General features: G+C 41.0%; 1 protein-coding gene across 2 annotated transcripts; it reads right to left on the reverse strand.

Moving 5' to 3' along the window:
- Nucleotides 1-8,206: 8,206 nt before the first annotated feature.
- Nucleotides 8,207-22,717, reverse strand: ccm2 (CCM2 scaffold protein). Of its 2 annotated transcripts, none has more exons than XM_080453435.1 (10): nt 22,326-22,717; nt 17,489-17,665; nt 17,149-17,232; nt 16,531-16,714; nt 16,106-16,242; nt 15,595-15,730; nt 15,120-15,174; nt 14,537-14,672; nt 12,801-12,939; nt 8,207-9,609 (listed from the first exon to the last, which is right to left on the reverse strand). In XM_080453435.1, exons 1-10 carry the CDS (start codon nt 22,353-22,355, stop codon nt 9,305-9,307), a joined length of 1,383 nt encoding a protein of 460 aa, XP_080309561.1. In that variant the 5' UTR covers nt 22,356-22,717; the 3' UTR covers nt 8,207-9,304. The 2 variants fall into 2 exon arrangements, with proteins under 2 accessions (XP_080309561.1, XP_080309562.1); XM_080453436.1 differs by lacking the exon at nt 22,326-22,717 and adding an exon at nt 18,938-19,155.

Here is a 22,717-nt window from a genome sequence, read left to right on the forward strand (position 1 = left end):
CAAACATTTTCATGCTTGGCTTGATTTTGTAAACATTTCCCAATAAGTCCCATGTAACACGCTCAAAGTATTTTTAATGGATTTGTGCTGCATAATGCTCTCTGCATGGAAGCTTAGGTTAAGCTTAATTCTGTTGTTTGTTTACATGAAAGTAACGTCTTCATATGTCGTCGTTATTTTGTGTTGTGTTTACATGTAAGAGATGCCTTAATATTACATTTATAAAGCCATTGTGCATTTTAGCTGACAAGTAGCAAGACGTGTAGTGGGGAATAGTGATAAACATGGTGATAGCTCCACTGAGTCTATTCAAATTCCACAATGAATCCATCTGCAGTAAGTAGCAATTCAGGTAAATCAGTCCTGCCTTTTGTAAAAAAACATTTTTGTGATGATGCAAATGTTTTACTTCAATGTTGGTCAATGTCTAATGATTAAATCACATACAGTAATTGTTCAACTCAGTTTTTCCAGTTATACTGGCCACTGAAATGTGGGCATTTGTTAGGAAATAAACAGCCGAGAAGAAATTGCCTTATAGTTTGGTTTAATTGGAAAACATTCCATTTATCTCATCTGCAACTCACTGTCTACCAAAAACTAGATGGACAAGATTACATAGAGCTAGTGCACAGGACCTTTTTCTTATGCGGGCATTTAACTATAATTGCATGTGCGCTTTCCTTGACAAAGTAGGCCAGTTTAAATTATTATGGGGTGCGGTGGAGGTGGGGGGTTAATGCATTTGTGAAAGTAGTGGAGATCTGGGTCATATGGTGTCTGTATACTAGAAAAAGGCAGTATACTGTTGGACATGATTCAACACAAGAGAAGAAAAGAGCTGTTCCAGGAATCTAGACAGTGAGAATTTCAGATCATCACTCCTATTCTCCAAGTGAAAAAACACTTTTCTAATTTGTACGTGACCATGGCGGTACAGATTGAGATGAAACGATGTGAGTGGATTGTGTGTGTGTGTGTGTGTGTGTGTGTGTGTGTGTGTGTGTGTGTGTGTGTGTGTGTGTGTGTGTGTGTGTGTGTGTGTGTGTGTGTGTGAGAGAGTGTGTGTGTGTGTGTGTGTGTGTGGCTGTGTCTTGAGACAAAGTCAATGAAACACCTGTGAGGGGAGAGTCTATTTCTTTATTTCAATTTGTATAAATGTAAGGGTTGGGAAGTTAAGCTTGGGATTTTTTTTTATTTTGCCCAATTTCAGTTTTAAAACATCTTACCTTATAATATTGAACATATCTTTTTGGAAAACAAATGAGGCAATGCTTTGGTTAAAATATCCCCATTGAATGGAAATTCTGTTGAACTGATGTGATCATAATGTGCCGATAATTTGCCAGCATCCCATTTCATAGGAATTCAGCAGAAGTATAACCCTGTTGATAACCCCTATATTTCCTTTTTATTCCTGTGAATTTCCACATAGTATTCCCTTTAATTCCCATGGAAAGTTTCCACCATTGAATACAATCCTAAATGTAACAAACCAAAATGTGATTTGTGATCCGGAAGTGCTAGATGCAAAGCTGAAAAACAAGCCTGCACACCACTCTCTTCTATTTGGAGTGCTGGGAATCGTATGCTCCAAAACGATCCAAGTCTTTAAAAACATGAAAAATATCCTGGACACACAAGTCTCTCTGCACTTCCTCACTGACAATTCAGTCTCCCAAACTTTATCAAGACAAGAACACCACAAGAAACAGCCAGGACCCCATGGCCAATTGTTTTGATATGTTCTTCAACAATAATGCACTGGTGTGAATGACATGATCACTGTCACCTCCTTTCTGTAAATAGGCCCCATCGTGATTTTAGTCTTGCAAATCTGTTTGTGCAGCTTTGTCTACGCAGTTTTGTGGACGGGTGGTAAATAAGTATGGTGCTATGAAAATGAGTTGTGACGTGACACTACTTGTGCGCTGCATCCTGATACCTGTGTCGCTGTGGCATGTCATGAATGACTTTGTTGAAGCTAAGAATTTCATGCATGAGCTCCAGCTTTGTGTGAGCTCATCCTTGTTGAAAGTCCCCTCTGAATGAGCATCATGTATTGGTATTCCTACCAATCACTGGTGAGTGTTGCTGGCATAAGCATTGCATTGTGGCTGGTGTGAACTTCAGCGATAGCAGTCGGAATGGTGTAAACAGATGTACTGATGGCGTGCAGGCCTATCCCCAGGGGCCCTGTGCAGGGCAACCCACTGGGGGCCCTTAGGCTCCCTATGCGGGTCCTAAGTGGACATAGCCTTGGGAACCAACCAGCGTGAGGCGGCTGGATGTACGGTGTACTATGCACCCTGTTTTTAGACTCGCTGTGCCTAAATACATTGGCCAGGATGTCAGGCAACGCAAGGCACAGGCCAGTGTACAGTAGGCATGTATCTAAATGAGCACAGCGATCTTCAGGATCATCACCAAGATCAACAAAACTACTTGACAAGAACAATGTTGGTGCAACTAAGCTTCAAAAATATACATTTTGTACATGCAGAAATGAACAACAATGCAACTTTCACGTGTTGGCATTTCCAGGTTTTACACACAAATGGCCAGTGCAGTGGTCAGAAGATGTGCACCGTTTGCCAGTGATATGCACACTGACACTGTCTGTCTCTAAACAGACATTGCAATCTTTATAATTTTCACCAATAAAGACAAAACTACTAGTTGGTGTGACTGGGATTTGCTCAAAAGGGGGAAAAAATACATGCAGAGATTATAACTACAGTATAATGCCACTTTGACAAGTTGCCATTTCAGTGTGGAACCTTGGACTTGTCAATTGCTTTAAGGGAGTTTGGCAAGTATTAGCAGAAGAGTAGCGCCTTTATTTCGGCGAGAAAACCAAGCCATGTTCTCCAATTTAACCATGTAACCATTTCATTAGCATATAAAACCAGCCAAGTGCCCTTTATTAAAAATGTAACTTCCTTTAAAAAATGTAATTCATTCATAATTTATGCTTTCACATAGATTTATATATGGGTTTGCGGGGCGGGTTGAGGCGGGTTGGGTTCCGTGGCGGGGCGGGGCCGGTCATGAAAAAACCTGACCCGCACATCACTACTACATACATAGGAAATCTGACACTGATAAACTAGATTATTTTAATTGTCAGTCTAAAAACAAAATGAAACCTGTTGCTCCGGTCTATTCTCTCAGTCTGGTATGCAATCCACAAAGATAACCAGCATTCTATCACATTTGTGATTTGTAAAAATCCAGTGTCTGTATTGTTTGCTAGCCTAGGACATACGGTATCTCACAAAAACAAATATTATATGTTGCCTAAAGGATGGTACTTTGTAGGAGAAGCATTGCTGTCAGATTCCAACACATAGCCTAGAGCAGTGTTTCCAAACCTTTTTTTCTGCCAGGGCACACCTTTCATAGCCTTATACGCTGGTGTCGCTTGCCAAATAGATATAATTTCAAGCATTATGTCACGTTTTCCGCTCGAAAATCTGTTATTTTCAGCGGGCTGCAGCAAAGTAAAGCTTAAATTAGGCGTTAGTCTGCACCAGGACATAAGATGTACTATGCACAGAGAAAGGCAGTGTCCCAAGAGTCAATAGTATCTGTATCTGTTTCCTTGACCCGTGGGCCACTTTTATCTGGCATAGCTGTCATTCTGGTCCAGGAACATACAAAGGCAAAGCTATGAAAAAGCCAGTCTCACCATGATGTGCCAAGCCGTGTCGTGTGAACCCGAGCATGAAAGGCCTGTAGAACACCTTCACTGAGGTGTGCCGTGTGGAAAGGTTGGCCATCTGGCGAGAGTCCCAGAGTGTACGGTATCACACACTATGCTCAGGACATCTCCTCTCATCAGGGATTAACTGCAGGAAGAAGGCAGCACGACATGATCCAGGCAAGAACAAAATACATATCAAAGAGTAGTAGTAGTAGTAGTAAACTAGTACTATCATGTAGTAGCATAAATAATAGTATAATACACTATCATAATGATACTACTACATATGATACTATTTACTATGACACTACTACATTATGATACTACATATCAAACTATTGTGACACTAATAGCTACATGATACTATAATACTACACAAATTAATCACTTAAAGGGGAATACCACTCATTTTCAACAGAACTATGTCTTTAATCAATCAATTATACAGTTCTAGGCAACATAGAAGGGGGGGGGGGGACTTTTTTCTTATTTCCACACAACAGCTCTAAGGTGTACTAAAGACATAGTTCAATGTTGAAAATGAGTGGTATTTCCCTTTAAAGTAATACAATGCAGGTCCACAAATAACGATTTTTAGCAACCTCTGCTGGTCACTACCGTCATTGCAGGCCTGTAGTGGATGCCTGCATTACCCAGAATTCCATTTGTTTTCACCGGAAGACGGAAGCGTTTCAATCTGCGGATCGTTTCTCTTAGCCAGTGGAGCATTAGTTACAGTGTGCTGTGTTTTCTTTTGCTGTTGTTTTTCCATCTTCAAATCCTATAATCTCTTAAAAACAGCGTGAGATTCCTTTTTGTTATTAGCGCGGTAGTTCCTGGCCAAACAGGAAACCGGTGCGGTAGTTCCTGGCCAAACAGGAAACCGGTGCATTTCCGTTTTCCGTCCGGATGACGTCATTTTCGCGGGAAACACGTCCCTCTCAACTTTCAATAGAAAATATGTTTATAAAAGGCTTTCGGGGGTGAAATTCATGGAGTGGGTGTTGTGAAACATTTGCCACTCACAAAAGATATACAATTTAACTTTAGTTTTTGTTTTAAAGTTACCTAGTATTACTTAAAAGATCAAATATCTAATCTATCGAAAATAGCAGTTCTACAAGCTTGTAGAGCTATTTTCACCACATGTCTGCATATCTTTGACAAATGTTTGCCTAGTGTGCCAAGTATAGGGATGCTAGGGTTCATGTGGTTAAGCACTGTTTAAAGGTGGATGTTTTCCTTTTTTCTTGTGAAATAAAATAAATATATAAAAAAGTGGGCTGATTTGCCTGTGAATCAAGAGTTTTAAAATCTTGCACTAAAAGGCCATTTAATGTGGCATTTATGGTATTTATATATACTGTTATGGCCTGGCTCTAAGGCCACAACAAAGTCTAACTGAAATAAAGTGCTCTTCTGAAGAGAGCATGGACAGAGCAGGTCTTTTATAATCTTTGGGGAGACAATGGCCAGGTGCCTTGGCCCTTCCCCTGATTGTCTCTGACTCCACCCTCCAAACTAGCACTGCAACAGACAATGATTAGACCCAGCACACAGAAGGCCCGGGGGGCCGTCACAATACATATCAAATCATTAAAATAACCATTTCAATCAATTCCCCATAATTAAATTATGCAATAAAATGGGTTCATGCGTCTTTATGCAAAATAAGGTTAATCTGTCACTAACATTAATGAGACAAGAAGTATAAATGACTGTAAATGACTGTTCTAGACACCTTCAGGGTTGCAATCAAGCAGGATTGAGGAAGAGGACCCACCTCTTCCTTATCTTGATGACACAACTGTCTTCAAGGTGTGCCTGTCCAAAAGATGTTATGACAGTCAGTGTAGCATCTTGAATTCTATGGGCACCTGCCAAGTCAGCTGATGCTTTACTTGTCCTCCCTCTTAATGATACTCACTGGAACATTTTTTATTACTGATGACACAGTTCATTTTTTATCGTGTGGAACCACGAGCTGACCAACTATTTCATATTTTAGAGGTAATGTGCATCACAGACCATTATGGTTTCAAGTTTAACCACAAGATTAAGCCCCTGTAGTGTCAAAACACTGACTATGACCATTTGTTTTGGATTCTTAAATATTTATTTTTAAATAAAAAACTAAGGAAAACATAGGTCTGGTTCCTAGACAGATTAGATTTGTCCAGTACTAAAAATAGCTTTCAATGGTTTATGCCTTGGGCACGATATTGTTTTGATCCGTCTCTGGCTTGAAATTGTTTTTCCATTTGAGACGAGGCTTTGGATGTTTGGAGAAACTGTTCCATTGCCTGCATTTCTAAAGCTGGGATTCTGAAGAAAATCCCAAATGTCATTGGCTTGAAGATACATTTATGATTTCAGATTAGTAATTACGTTTCAGGTACAGAAGTCTCTTTCCATACAGTAGACCATGTTCATAGCCAGTAGTTGCCACTATCAACTAGCTGAAAGTTGGGCTCCATAACAGCTGCATGTCTCTGGGTAATGCATTGTTGATCTTAAAATAACTTTCAATATTGTATAATCAATGTTACATCTAAACTGAGAGAGAATACTGTCTACATCTTTCAAAAAAAAACAGCTCACCGTTAGTTGAGGTTTCCTGCTCAATCAGTGCAACAACACCACCAGTAATCGACTCCTACATTTAAACCATTTACTGGCCAATTCTTCTAAACTTTGTTGAGATCAATGAAGTTGTCTTTGAAACAGTAGTTCTTAACCAAACAACCATTAACACTGATAACGAAATACACATGGGCACTGTACTCATGCACACTATGACAATTCACTTTGTAAAACACAGTATGGGATATTTTAACAACTCAATTAAGCCACGTAGCATTACAGTAAGTAATTAGTGTAATTACTTGCTCCCACTAAGATTGGATTAATGTGAATTTACAGGAGACCAATTAGAGTACTTCACATAGCGTGAGAAAGCAGGCATGGGTCCATTACTCTGGGGCCACATGTCATGAACCCTCAATCGCATACTCTTTGCCTCGACCAAAACAATGATGCAACCTTGTCACAACGAGTGTAGCTTTGGATGTGCAATGACAAAGTATCTGTCCTTTTAGTGACATCACAGGCCCTTGATTCTCTCTCATCCCTTTGTTCCTAATAATCAGTACCTCATGCCAAAGTGGATATTTAAGCCTAGGTGTAGCCTCCCATTCTATTAATGGAATTAATGTAATCCTACAGCCTTGTTCCCTTACCATGACAGATCTGAGACAGCTCAACTTGCCAGAGTCCTGATACAGAGTCCTGTCTTCTACACACAAGACACATCCTTACAGTGGATCTGTGAAGGAAGGGCAGGTAGAAGGTAGAAGTTAATTTTGTCAACGTCGGGCAAAAACCTTGCATCTCCATATTTCATGTTTTTTTCGTAAACTAATGTCATGCATCGTCATACAAAAGTTAGCAGAAATAGCCCATCTACAAGCTCACAAAGTGTCTATCACAACACATTGTGTTCTTGTAGATCTGCTGTTTGGAAACATTTGAAGTGTGCGTTTTATAAATATTTAACCAATGAAAAGTTTTAACAAGAGCTTTGTCTTAATAACTACAGAATTCATCGGAACACAGGTTATTTTTTTTTCCATTTCCTGAAACATTTTGAAAAAGGTTTTTAACATACATGGTTTCCACCCGACAGTGACGATTTGACAAGATTGGAATGTGCCCTGCTGGACGGTGTTGTCTTGCCAGAGTGGGACAACTAATCCCAGACTTTGAGGATATTCAGTAACATCATCCAACAGCACTGCTTTGATGAATCCAAGCTTAGGCTTAGGTGCATCCAACCAAGTGACCACTCAAAATGGATAACCATCACAAGTCCTAGACCTCATTCATCAGCCTTTGTTCAGCCTGCGACTGGCCTTTTACTATAAATGTGCGAAATCTCAGCGTGCGTGTGTCTGCAGTTCAGGTATCTCGAGAACCATAACCGTCCAACTGACTTTAAACGCGGCCAAGGACCCAGGGGAGCGCTGTGCCCGGCGTCGAGTCAGCCGGATAGGCAGCTGTCCATAACCGCCGATCCAACCGATCGGATCGGCGGATATCCGATCCATCGATCCGAGTTTGTTACATCATTATTGTACTTTGTACTAATATATGGAGCATATATTATTATATATCTATTATATATATTATATATTTGGGCATGCCTGACAAGGAACTCTAAATGGGCATAAAAGGGACACAGACGGGTACAACGGGTACTCTGACAGGTATTGCATAGCGGGGTGGGCTACGCATTCCCAACTTGTCTCATTCCCGAGTAGGCCGGTGACCAACGGGCATATGTTTATAGTATACAATCATATAGTATGTACTAACAAATAAACCTGAAGATACTGTCTATCACAATTTGAAGCACATGCCACATTGCCAACAAACACTGGCATTGTAAACATCTTACAACAATAATGTGTCATTTGACACAAAGACAATACACAATCAATATAAAGTAACTGTTATTTAATAACCATTATTCATTCACCAACTGTACAGATACAGTTTATAATTCAGCGTGTCCATACAGACACTTGGCAGCAATACTGCAGTGTAACGCTTAATTTATGCTCTGTCGTACAACAGTGTCGCATACTGGAAATAGCAGATCTACAAGCTCACGGTGCGTGAGCTTGTAGATCTGTTATTTTTGGTGTGTGACACCATCGTACGGCAAAGTATAAATCGGGCTTAAAGGCACAAGCATCCATTCATGGGGACTGCACAGTGATGTCATACGAAATATCACGATGACCTGCATGAGAACAAAACAAAAAACTCCCGACCAATATTCCCCATCAGCCAACAGGCTTTGTCAGAATGGGCCTCCTCATTCAACTGCCTGAACGGGAGGCCAATGTTCAGTTTTACAGCATTTTCCCTGGTTGAGTTTAATAACGCAACATTATATCAATGAATAAAAATGGATAACAAGTGATAGTGTAAAAACAAATGGGTAGACAAATATGAAAATATATATATATATTGCCAAGTTACACACTCACTGCAACACACAAATGTGAATAAAGAACATTTTGATGGATGAATCTGATTGACCTAGAGTAATACAGTACAGCCTCTTCCTTAATAGTCCACATATCATGGACATACTGCAGTCCTTTGGTGTATTCAAGGTGGACTCATGAAAGTGAATTTGCTACATCGCTGACAGCAGTGGCAGATACTGCCAATAAATGAGTACAAAATGAAAAGTAACCATAAACTTATCCAAGTTCCTAATGTTTGCTGGTGAGATGAGGCGCAGCGTAGCATCTATAGGCGTTGGTGTGTAGGCTAAGCGCGGTTGGTGGCTTCATCTTTGTGCAGTGTAGGCCTAATCAGAACGTAAATCCCCATAGGGTTGAAGAGCTCTTCAAGTGCTCACTGGAAAGAGATCATCCTCTCGATAATCAAAGGAAGAAAAGAAAAAGGGGAAAAAAGGCAATACTAATCTAAGCTCAGCGCCCAGGATCAACTTCACCTGATCCTGCATCCTGAATATTTAACTCCTCTGCTCTTCAGACACAGTAGACCCCTTTATTCCCATCGTCATGGAGTTACTCCCTCCTGGTCCATACTGCAGCCCAGTGCTTCTATGTCATTGCTGATGTCAGTTATCATTCGGTCCCACTCGTCGCCCTCGGAGGCCTCCTGGCCCCCGTCGGAGCCTCCGCTGTCGCCGCTCCCTCCCGCCCCTCCATTGCCATTGGTGGTGGAGTCCGAGGCAGAGCTGGCCGCGCGGCGGTAGCGGCCAAAGCTGTCCGTAATGATGCCGCGGCCGTCCTTCACGCCGATGGTCTCGAGGAAATTCTCAAAGTGCTGGCTGTCCTTCTCTGGGATGAAGGGACGCAGGCCTGCAAGGGAAGAGGAGGGTCTTAGATGGGTCTGGAGTAAAGATATGTCCGTTAACACATTTACCGCCAATCCCGAGATATCTCGGGATATCAAATCCACCTGCCTGTCCCGAGATATCTCGGGATCGGCTTTTTATGTGGTTTAATAACTATTGCGGTAAATTTCGGTACCATCCAGGGGTTGACACTAAGGTCTCAGAGGAGGCACTTGCCCGTCGGGCAAGTACAGGTCATTTTCTACTTGCCCACAGGTCTTGCCCACTTGCCCGAAAAGTAAATTGTCCTTTATAAAATGATAGGTTAAATTTGAATTACCGTTCAATTAAACACTTATTTCTTTACTTTCTACTTGCGACTTATGGGGCTGCACGATAAAAAATGTCACACCTCAATATGTATGCCAAATATCTAAATAGCTATGAATATGACTATGGGTTGAAGGTAGGGTAAGTGATATTTTTTGGTTAAAACAAAAAGGGTTTTGTTATGGGTTAAAGCTCTATATTCTGATAGTACTCATTGCTATAGAGTGTTTGTTCAGTAACAGGGGTCTCTCTGTCTCTCCAGCACTTTGATAGACAGAAAATACATTTCCAGTTAGGTGACACCATTTCAGCCAATCAGGAGAGAGTACCCATTTATCAGCTTCATTTTTATAATGTTCCAGTTCCAATTTTACATGCTCATTTCATTGTGTCATCACTTCCAATTTCACTTGTTTAATCTGTATCCTGTCTGAGTTCTCTGTCCTGATTCGATGAAATTGGTATCCTGACCCAAAAAGGCATTTTCTGTTTAATAAAGAGCTGGAGAGACAAAATGTGCACCTGCCCATAGAGACACACGGCCAGAAGCGGAAGGCCTACAAATTCACGCCCACTTTTGAGATAGCACCGCTACTCGAGGTCCGTTAGAACGATGAACTGCAGCTGCCAATGCAATCCCTATGAGAGGATATGAGAATTAGCCTACTTTTAAAATATTCCTACATTAACTGGAGACGATATTGATTTAAATAAAAATATGTTTCCAAATGTATGGAGTGTCTTTGTCAACATATCTTCTTGTTTTCTTAATAGTTGATGTGTTTCACATTTAATTTGCCACTTTAACGAGTTACCCATAATGTTAACACAGCAGAGGCGAGACGGCAGACAGACAAGTTGTCGCATTTCAGTGACATCACTGTCTTTACGAGCGCCGAGCGCCGACCAGTGGCGTACCCACTGTAGAGGCAGGACAGGCGGTCGCCTGCCCAACTAAGATCTCGCCTCCCCTAAAAAAAACAAATAACCCGAAAAGATTGGACCTTCTGTTCCAGAGATAATGACCAAAACATAACGGCCACTTTCGCCAGTTTTCTGGGTACTTAAAACCTCAAGGGATGCGTCCGTGACGTATACCATGCGACCACTTAAACTCTAGATCTCCGATGCTAGCGGTTTTGACATACTGATGGAGTATATAATAGTATATTGTGGGTATCGAGATGACAGATATGGCACATTAAAAAGGATAAATTAAACAAATGGGACACTTTATTAGAACACAAAAGAAATCGCTACAGCTTCAGTAGTTAACCAGTGAAATTACGGTATTTTACAATGCCTCTCATAGAGATTGCATTGAGAGCTGCAGTTCATCGTTCTAAAGGACCTCGAGTAGCGGCGCTGTCTCAAAGGTTGGCGTGAATTTGTAGGCCTTCCGCTTCCGGCCGTGTGTCTCTATGGGAGCAAACTTCACCTGCCCTACCATTTTATTTACCTGCCCCGGGCAGGCGGGCAGGTGTTAGTGTCAACCCCGGATCCTTGATTTTTTTCTCTTCCCATGACGCTTTCGACCCATCCTATAAGAAAATGTCCGACAGCCGTTTCCGGTTTGGTTTTTATCTTGACATTTTTTTTTCCTGGTTTGGGCTAAACATCATGGTTTTCACATGGTTAAAAAAACGAATGGTAAGCTCCGGTTGTATTTTCTTTTCTTTGATCGACGAACAGTTATCCTCTTTGTGTTTACAAATGATCTGATAGCCGATCGAATGCTAAGCTAATCTAAGATGGCCGGTGGGGAGAGGCGGAAATCACGTCACAGCCAAACGGATATGACGTTTGCAGCTTGTTTGAGCCGTTGAAATCACAGAAGAAGAAGAAAGAAAAACCTAAACACTATGAGGGCTTGTACGTCTGTCGTCCTTGTTTATAAACACCATCGGATCGCGGATTTTAATGGATATAAAATTTAACTGGCTCAGATACACATTCTTATTTATTGAGAACACGTCCTCAATTTATTTATTCAGAACGTGTTCTCAATAAATAATAATATGTATCTGAGCCAGTCTTTCATCCTTTATATTGGAGTGCCGCTTTTTCCACTTGGTGGTATGTGAACCTAGTTATATTCATAGCTGAGCACCCACTGCCTAAACAAAAAGGCATGCAGAGGAAGAGCACCTGCTTTTTTTCTTACTTCTCTGCCTACTTATGACAATGAAGTTTAACCCAAGACACTCACACTACCCAACCTTTTGTCTAATAGTAAATATCAATGTACTGTAGACCGGTGGTTGTCAAAGTGGGGTTAGGGACCCCCAAGGGTTCTCTGGGGGGCTTCCAGGGGGTCCCAGGCTAAAATAACTTAATATAGCAACAAAACCAGTTTTACCACTTTCAGTCAATTCTTTGCTTCCGCTATTCAAAAATAGCTGATCTACAAGCTCAACGTGTTTGGAAAAAAGCAATTTGGAAAAACTTTAAAAACGTTGAACACAAATCTTCTGTGTAACCACTTGTGCAAACCCTTATTTTATACTTTGGCTATTCAAAAATAGCAGATCTACAAGCTCATAGCGAGTGCTGCGCTATGAGCTTGTAGATCCGCTATTTTTGATCGTGAAATCGTGAAAATGGGTGAAAATATTTGAATGTATATTTTTTTAAGGGAACATTTGTAACTCAAATCTTTGCTTCTGGAGGTCCCTGGAACAAAATATTTTAAGATGGGGGCCTGCGGCCAAATACATTTAATTTTGGGGGTCCTTGACATGAAAAGGTTTGAGCACCACTGATAAAGCAACATACTTTTTTCAATAAACTGTTTAGATTTAGAAGACATTTGTAGAATCGGCCTCATGTCTTAATGGGTGGATCATCTAAATGTTTGAGAACCACAGACGGGAAGAGGGATCATACCCAATAGAAGGAATTTCCTGCTGTCTCCATACAGCTGTCTCAGGTTAATGCAGAACTCGTGGATGGAGGCACCGTTACGATACTCATGCAGCAGAGTAGCAAACTGCTGGATCTCCTGAGAGGACAGCTTGGTCCGCAACTGCAATAAACAAAGGTTAAGAAGACAAGAAGGAAAAAAAAGATAAAGCATTTAATTGCCAAAAATACCCATTTGCGGTACAGATAAAAGCTTACACTGTCAAAACCTCCATAAACATCTAAAAATACTGTATACATTCATCTGTATACCATTGCTGTTAGGCAGAAACCTTCTAAATTAATGCTCACTACTTCATCATACAGTGTCAAGCAAAAGCAGCTAAAATAGCCGATCTACAAGCTCACAATCTACTAGATCTGCTATTTTTGCTATTTCTGAAAAATGGTAAAGTGGTTAAGTGTGTCCGTTTTTACCAATGCAAAAGAGCTTGTGACTACACATTGGATCCCTTTGGAACACAGATATTCTTTTTGCATTTTCTGAAAAGTAACAGTTTTGGACATACAAGGTTTCCACCCGACAGCGACAATATAAACATTTCATACAGAACATGCTTTTATAATGCGCTACAGTGTTTTCATCATTCTCCGGTTTAAAGTGCAAGCCAAGTGACCATATTCACACGGCAGCCATTTTGTTCTAACGTCATTCTCTGGGTGTTGGAAACCCTACCTAAAGGGCACTGCAAGGCACTACAATAACACCCTGAAACAACTGTCAACTACAGTAGATTCAAATCTGCATCCTCCCGTACAATATTATATTAATATTTTTTTTTATTACTAAAAAAAAAGAAAAAGAAAAATGTATTAAAAAATATATATTTAAAAAAAAAAATTATTAAAAATAAACGAAAAAACTAATTGAAAAAACACGGCCTCCTCACGTATTAGAAGAACAATATCAGTCACCAGAACCAAGGACGGGTGTTTCTGATGAATCTAACATGTTTAAAATGGAGTTTGAAGTTACAATGGGTTTGTGTAGGAAGGGGGCTGGTCTGATAAAATGAATATCAAATATCTAAAAACTGTCCGGGGGGCTCACAAAAGCCTGAGTAGACGATAAAATGACCCATATTGTTTTCGAAAGTGAAATATCCCTTTAAGTACAGTACTTGAGTAAATGTGCTTAGTTACTTTATGCCACTGGTGACATGTGCAAGTAGTGAAGTTATTGATCTTTGTAGTCATGGATAGAGAGAGATTGAAATAATCAATGAAGTTATGCTGTTGTGCCTAATGCATCAATACACATTGCACAGTGTGGGTTAATGAGCTTAATTTGTTGATGAGCAAAAAAGCAGAAGGTGGACTTCACAGAATGGGAAGATGAGACACCCAAATTAACATTTTCATAATTAATGACATAACAAGGTATTATTTCACCCACCCACTACCCATCTGCTAGTAACCACTTAAAACCATATACTTCCTTGACCGGGGTCCTCCAGGGATCTATCTTTAGCCCCCTAATTCTTTCCCCTCTACAAGAAATCTCTTTGCCGGAAAGTCGATCACAACATGTTACGGTGCCAAATGTTTGCCTATTATGACATGACCAGAAGAGGGACACTACGGGTTCAAGTGGTTAATCAGAATGTTAAGTTTTGTGGCCCAACCTGCCGATCTACCAATTAACTGCAGAGTCCACAGGTCTCACACACACACACACACACACACACACACACACACACCGTGGTCATATAGTCCTGTAGCAGCTCTGCAGCAGTGGTGCTGAGCTCCCCCTCACTGGCAGTCTTGGTCTGAGGTGAGGCCGGGGTAGAAGCTGATGGAGAGTTACCTCCTGCCTCCAGAGAACCCTGGAATGAACTGAGAAGAGAATAAAAGGTCATGCGGAGGATCATTGGTTAATGAGGCATGTATTGAAAACATAACTGGTCAGTTAATGGTTCCCCCCAAATCATCAGGTGGCCCAAAAGGAATCTGCACTCTGCAGACACTTTTATTTTCTGCAGCATTTTTGGCTGTCAACTGATGGAAAATCTGAGTTCTGAGGATATTGTGAATTCCGGCATTTGAAAACATTAAAAGAATGTGGAAATGAAAGCAAAATCGTTAAGGAGTAAGCGTTTCCATTTAGTTTTGGCCATGAGGCAGAGGGCATAAAAAAATTACATGCTAATTCTGAGGTGTCAAGTATTTAGGCTGTGGAGACAGACGGAAAAGAAAAGAACTTCCTGAGATAAGTGGCAATCTTCCCTGGCCACAGATCATACAATGGAAGCATAATAACCAACCAATGGACTGAGTACTTACAAGGTGCTATCCTCTGCTCCAAAAGTGTCCTTGTTCACTTTACTTGAGGAGTCGTCTGCAAAATTACAGAAGTACATTGAAAGGTTTGTAATATTCCATGCAAAGTTGTTGTGAAACTTCACGAGAGACAAAGCTCAAGAGAGTGATTTGAATGTATTAAGTCCCTTGAAAACAAAGTGGTACACCACACACGGTATGAAACCACTGTCTGCACCGTGGCTGCAGAAAAGTGTAATGTAGTGTCTGTTATTTTCATTTGCTTCAAAGAAAATCCACTTTTTAAAATTGCTTCCATCCTTCAAGCTAAATATTCACAAGATTATTAGAGCTATAATAATCTAGCAAGCTAAAATAGTTTAACATTTTGCAATGAACGTATTTCATGCTTATTATACTTACTAAGGGAAAATATAATAACCCAAGCGGCTAATTTGTCATTCATGCAGTGAGTGAGTTGATGTATGATCTCTCTTACCACTGTATAGTGAAAGGTGTCTGGTAGGTGTGGTGGCTCCATCGAAAATGGCTCTGTCCAGGAAGTCGATGGTGGACTCGGTGTAAACAATCTGAAAGACCTGGCTAAGCAGGAGACAAAGCTCCTCCGCTGCTGCCTGCAGACCGAGACGTTACATTAATTAACGTGGCACAGATTTTATGAAAAACATTGTTCTCCTCATGATGTCAGCATTATCTTCAGGACCTTACAAAAATAAGTAGAGCTTCATACTCTCTCAACTAAGAACCATGTACCGCTGTGTTAGATTTGACTTTGTACACTTTGATAGATAAAAGTATAACAGATTAATTGAAAAAATTAAAATAAAACACACCAACAAAAAACAACATATCATATACAATTGGGAACAAACATGATATGATTTTGCGCAAAGGCTGTGTGTCTAGACTGCACCACACAATCCCCGACTCCTTTTAGGAAAAAAAAGAAACCTTATGCATAGGCAATACAACATAAGACTGCATCCTACCTTGTTCTCAACAGCCAGCACGAGTAGACAGCAGACTTCAACTAAGACTGCCCCACTCTCCGATAGAGAGCTGAGTGTCTGAGATTTGTTGAGATCCGGACATGAGCTTGGACAGGGGGAGCCCCCGGACTCCTGGGCTAAAATACAAACAATAAACATACACTGTCAAATCAGATGATATCAGTTTCTATTCAACTCTGTTCTTTGAGTGCCGTTACTGTATATCCTTTGAGTAAGGTCAAATTCAAAAGCATGAATACTAGTTTGTAAGCATTGCATGTCACTCGCACATGCTACAGCATGACACGGACATCATTTTATCAACAGGCAACTCTGATGCTTCTGACAAGCTGGAGGTTTCAGCACCCGTTTCTAAGCAGCAAGAGTTGGTTTAGGAAAACTGCCACAACTCTGTTCAGTAGTACCTGTTTTGAGCACCACTAAGTGCAACGAGTCGTCCCTGATGTAGGAGACGGCAGCGATGTCGTGAATGGGCACTCTGAGGATGATGTCCTCCCCGTCACGCCAGACCAGCTTGATATTGTACGCCGATAGGCTGACAACTGCATCCTGCTCCGACGTCAGCTGGCCTGCCAGCTGATGAGATTTCTGAGGGACAGCGAGGGGTTCAGCGATCCATGTTATTACAGGGACATAGAAATAGTAATACCATAGCCTCCTGTGACTGTGATATTCCAACTGCCACCATATTCCAACTGCCACCATTTATATTATTTTCTTGTTTTCCTAGTCTTATTCTAAATGTTTTCTTTTTCTATTTTGCTGTTATCCTCCGGGTTTTTTTATCTTTATTTTTAGCACATTGAACTGCACTTGATGTATGAAACGTGCTATATAAATACACTTTGATTGATTGATTGACCAGATTGTGTAAAGTGAGCACTTACTGTACGCCTAATTCACACCAGCAGCTGTATACGCTGCTGGTGTGAATTCAGTCTTAGCCATTTTGTTTCTTCATACCAGCTAAATCATATTCAGTGAGATGTGTGGAAGTTGAATCCTGGTCATCAGATGCTTACCCTTGCATTGTCAATGAGCTGCAGGACCTCTGTCCTACTTGAGGGGTTCAAGTATCCAGGTACTGATGTCAGCTGCCCCAAGTACTGAACAAAACAAAACAAAACATGGGACTCCCCCCCTGTAGTATGCAATGAATTAACCAAACCTAGTATAGTGTAGGTGATATAGGGAAACAAGAGGCTAACATTCCCTCCCTGTCTTATCTTTAGTTATTGATAGTAAGTTACTACAGTATATATGCACAGTGTTCAATGGTTAATTTAAATACACAAACAGTTGTCTGACCCTGGTCTCTAGGGAGGCCAGCAGATGCCAGATGCATGGTGACATCATACTCACTTTGACCTCCTTCTCGATGTAGTCGTTAAGCAAGATGTCGGGGTCAATGCGGTGGTCAGGCAGGGAGAGGGAGAAGGTGTGGAGGGCCCTACGCTCAGTGGCCTTCTCCTGGGCCTTCTTGTCCCTGCCCTTCTCTCCTTTCAGGAAGACACGCTTGAATGGAGACACGATACCAGGCTAATGGAAGAACAGAGAAAGAGACGCATGTTGAGAATCACTTGATAGTTTGTTACACAGCAAAAGCCCCTGTGTTCATTTATCCATTTGCAACTCTGAGGAGTTAAATTAACCCGGATGACTTTACTGGGTACGGTTGTGGAGATCCAACAACCGCGGATAGTCTTTTGCCAGGGGGGGTCCTCTAGACTAGAGAACAGTTTGAGAGCCTGCAATATTTGGTAGCTTGTGTGGCTTTTCTAAAACATAAATCACAGGCGGACGGCCCTCCTGATCCTCTGTAACAGCATATCATTAGTTCATCATTACATGACTCCATTCATGTCCATAAAAATGCAGATGACGCAGATCGTAAAGAGAAGGAAGGCAGAAAACCAAATCTATTGCAGCAACAAGGTTAACCAAAAGAACAAGAAAACCTCTTTACTCTGCCAATTTGCTGTGGATGACAGACCTCATCCAGCTTTGCAATTCTGCTTACTCTGCTTTCCCCACCTCTACTATTTGCTACAATGTGAGACATGGCTCACATCACAGTGCAGTCTGAATTACACTTAGTTGCGTGCCGGTGTTGCGCACTGAAAATAGTAGCACTATTCTACAAGATTGTAGATCTGCTATTTTCAGTGCACTTATATATTAGGCATGAGGGTGACAATACGTAGCTATCTATGCCTGTACTCCAAATAAACAAAAACAAAACAAATTGCTTTAGGGTTGTGTATGGTTTAGCTACATCATGTATGTTAGAGGATGAATAACCACATGCAAGCATCAAAATCTACTCAAAAGATTGAGATATCATCTCACTTCCACTGTGGTGACTATGACCACAGATGATGACCCCAAAAAAAAAGAAAAAAGAGAGAGAGACAGAAACCAATGCATATTTTCCTTCATCCTCTCAAAATTCTAATAGAAAACAAAAAACATTTATCTATTTAGGCTATGGTACAAAATATTGCTTGCCAATATCTTGTTTGTAGCCATTTAACTAAATAATGTCCAGAAGTGGGTTCCAACAAAACTTAAATTACATTTTGCCAAGAATAGTTAAAAGCCTATTTTATACTTGGTTGCGCATCATGCCTTACTCTTAACTAGCAGATCCACAAGCTCAGCTCACAACGCATCATGTTGCAATGTGTTGCGACGTGTGAGCTTGTAGATCAGCTACTTTTGATGCGAGATACGATGCGCAACTAAGTACTATATCACCCTTTACAAGCAAAAGCGAATCCACAATTCCAAAGCATTGTACAAGTGTCCTACCTCATACTCCATGAACTCGCACTTAACTACGCAGTCGCCAATGCAAACAGCAAGCAGACAGTGGGTGCTCAGCTGCAGGCGTTTCTCGCCTTACACTAAAAGCACGCTTCCTTTGGACAGAGAACACTTGTCACCTGTTGTCTCCAGTCCAACAAGAGTCTGCAGTGACAGTTGCCAACTGGGGAGTGACATGCAGGGTCATACAGTCTCCTTGTGTACACACACTCACACTCACACTCACACACACACACACACACACACACACACACACACACACACACACACACACACACACAGTGTGTGTGAGTGAGGGGTGTGTCGCCCACAAAGGAAAAGGAGCGTCTCGCTCTCTATGCGAGACACACGAGAACAGGAAGAGGACCAACCACGACTTCCTGGTGACACGTATTCATACTTTGAAAGACTGCAACAACTGTACATGGCCTCTGTAACTATGCTGTTGTTTTGCACATTGTAAAAATGAGATTCAGCTCAGGAGGCCATCTGATTTCTCATGTTTTTTTTATTGCCAATTGGTTCCCTGAATCAGTGCCTGTCTCTGTAGTGTAAATAACAAGGGCCTACAGTTATATACTTAGTTGAGCGGGAGCCCCCAGGGATCTATACTAGGCCCCCGCCTTTTTTCCCTTAACTTAGCAGCTCTACAAGCTCACAATGTGTTGAGTTGCAACGTGTTGTGAGCTTGTAGATCTGCTATTTACTCGTGTTCGCCCCCAGAATAGGGATGCTAGGATTCGTGTGGTTAAACCATACCTATCTTATCTTGCCTGTAATGTGGTTGTTTCTGGACATCCAGTCTTGACATATAATCCCTCATATCAGACTGTGTGGAACAGCACGGTCTATGGGCAGTGCATTATTTAGCAGTGCGTAGCAGCAGCACCAGGCCACTGGTACAAGACAGGAGCATTAACATTTCATGACCCGTCACCTGTCCTGTGAAATGTGAGACAAAGGCTCCCATAGGTGACCCCGGCCTGGCCATCATGGCACATGGGTTCACCATGAATGAGAGTGCCATATTCGGCAAGAGCTTTGAGCTTATTTGGAGCAACAAAAAGCATGAGCTGGTTTTGTCCAGAGTGGATGAAAAAGCTGCCAGTAACTTAGGGAGGGCATTGGAACTTTGCACTGATCAAGGAAACAGCTGCAGAAATCATTCCTGGCTGAAGAACACCAAGATGGGAATTTGAGAGTGTGTGGACCTGTGCTTAGGCAAAGGAGAGCCAAGGCAAGTACTGCACAAACTAAGATTATTTCATTAATCATCTGATCTCCTATGTAAAACAATCCTGGTGTGCGGGTGGATGGTAATCTAAATGTACTAAACACAATTATGGCTGGGAGATTCTCAAGTGAAGCAAGTAGACTTATTGTTAGTATACTCTGTACACCTTCCTTGCCCTTATTCCTATAACTGCAGCAGCCCCAGGCTATCGCGTCCTGTAAATATGTATCATCAGTTCATGAAAATGGTGTACCAGCCAGTGCATACGAGTCTTCGTACATGCATGCACCACAACTAAAGTCTTACATGAAGTGAATACAAAATAAAAGTCAGACAAAATGTTATTCAATAACACCACCAAGTGGAACAAAACAGAACTGTGTGTGCAAGGCCAACAGCTCTTCTCTAAGCCATGCATAAAGTCATGAAATTGAATTAAATATGGTATAAATATAATTAAAATAGGTTTTACTTTTTTTTATTGGTGGTCACTAAAAAGCAACTATGGGGCAGTGCTGCAATTTGACATGTAAATAGCAGTTGCTGCAGGAGATAAAGTAATCATACTACATTTGTCAATGTATCTGCCCTAAACTTACTCTTGTGGAAAAGTGAAGATATTTTACAAAATGCACATTTTCTGTCAGAACTTTCAAATAGATATGATACTAGATGCTAAATATAGATCTGACCCCAAATCGCAGCAATTCATTGGGTGACTACACGCAGAGAGAGCTGCAGACAGAGAGAGATGCAGTGAGAGATGCAGACAGAGTCGCGACAGAGAGAGATGCAGACAGAGAGAGAGAGAGAGAGAGAGAGAGAGAGAGAGAGAGAGAGAGAGATAGAGAGAGAGAGAGAGAGAGAGAGAGAGAGATGGATCCAATGAGGGAAATTCCGTCACCATGGCAATTACAGCAATCATAAAAACAGAGGAAGAGATCAAACAATACATGCGAAATATGATCTAGGACTCCCCATCATGAGTGAGAGTGACAATGCTGAGTGCTGACCACTGCCCATGACAGCTGGGTGGGCACACAACCCTCCAGACACCCACGCCTTCCCATAACAATGACAGTACAAAGACTTCATGGAGCCTGGAGACATATTATAATGCCATATTAATTCATATGATTATAACAACCACACTGGGGCTGTTCATAAATACATGGCTCTCGTTATTCCAAGCACCTAAATAAATACCTAAATACATTCCGTTCAAATGTATCTTCAGATAATCAACATCCACAAGATTTAAAGTTGATGACGTGACAATCTGAGAAATGATTACCCTGATCCATGACTGTCATATATTATATGACAGTCATTAGTCAATGTATCTGCCCTATACTTACTCTTGTGGAAAAGTGAAGATATTTTACTGAATGCACATTTTTATGGCAGAACTTTCAATTGGATATGATACTAGATATAGATGCTAAATATAGAGCTGACATGACAGATGACATCTTGTGATCCATGGCTAAGAAATTATATAAATAAAAACATGGTTTAGTTGGCTGACAATGGACTGAGATTGACTGGAGTTAGTTAAGTTAATTAGGCTCCATCTGTAACTTTACAGACTGTGTTTTAATGAGAAAAGGGCCAAGGCTAGAGGTGGTCAGAGCAGTATCACTATCCCATGAAGGTCACCAGTGGTTCTCAAAGTGGGGAGGGGGGGGTCCCCAGGAAAATTATAGCATCACAATCATTTTACCCACTTTAAATGTTGGCTATTCAAAAACAGCAGATCTACAAGCTCCGCGCGTCACTTGTATGTCTGCTATTTTGTTTTACATTTTTGACAAATCTTGAAAGTGAATAATTTTCCATTTTTCAACCCAAATCTTCTCTTCTGGGGGTCCCCTGGCACAAAACATTTTCAGATGGGGTCCGTGGCCACATATATATGAATTTGGGGGTCCTTTGGCACAAAAAGAGTTTGAGAACCACTGGTTCTAACCAGCTGAATTAAATGTATCATCGTTTAGCCAAACTTAGCACAACAAGCATCAGCTTGAAACTCCAGTGAACAGACAGAGCTCTGTTAGCAACAGGGTGTAGGCACTGGGTAGTAACTGCTACGTTAATAAACTAGCTAACTATAAGTTATTACCAATGTGCCAAACTTACCTTTTTCACTTTTTTCACATCATCGTCCATTTCTAAGTAAAGGTCTTCCTCTTCATATTCAGTTCATTTGGGACACAAAACACAGCTGGCGACATTATTGCTAATATAACGTTAGCTCTGCCTCTCTCTGCCTGTGGTTAGCTTAGCATGTAGCCTAGCATCCTGGAGAGGGATGCTGATAAGAAAACATCATCCCGACTTTAGTCATAACTAAGCATTATTCACATTATTCCTCAGCGACATAAAAAAAAAAAATAAGACGAGAGAAACTATCCGCCCGTGTTTTCTTACGGGTATGCTTACGTGTAATTAAACCAGCAACAGATATATTATAATAAATAGGAAAACAAACTCAGGAAAAACAGCACAAACTTTTCAATCCTGCCGCCATT

This window comes from Gymnoscopelus braueri (assembly GCF_963280865.1).
Source record: "Gymnoscopelus braueri genome assembly, chromosome: 16".
Taxonomy (NCBI): Eukaryota; Metazoa; Chordata; class Actinopteri; order Myctophiformes; family Myctophidae; genus Gymnoscopelus; species Gymnoscopelus braueri.

Excerpts from the sequence above, each read along its gene's own strand:
- ccm2 (XM_080453435.1), bottom strand. The coding sequence starts at position 22,355 with ATGGACGATGATGTGAAAAAAGTGAAAAAG. Across the intron at positions 15,731-16,105 it reads TGCTGGCTGTTGAGAACAAG|GCAGCAGCGGAGGAGCTTTG; the intron begins GTAGGATGCAGT and ends CTCGGTCTGCAG. Across the intron at positions 9,610-12,800 it reads CAGGAAATTCCTTCTATTGG|GCCTGCGTCCCTTCATCCCA; the intron begins GTATGATCCCTC and ends CTTCCCTTGCAG.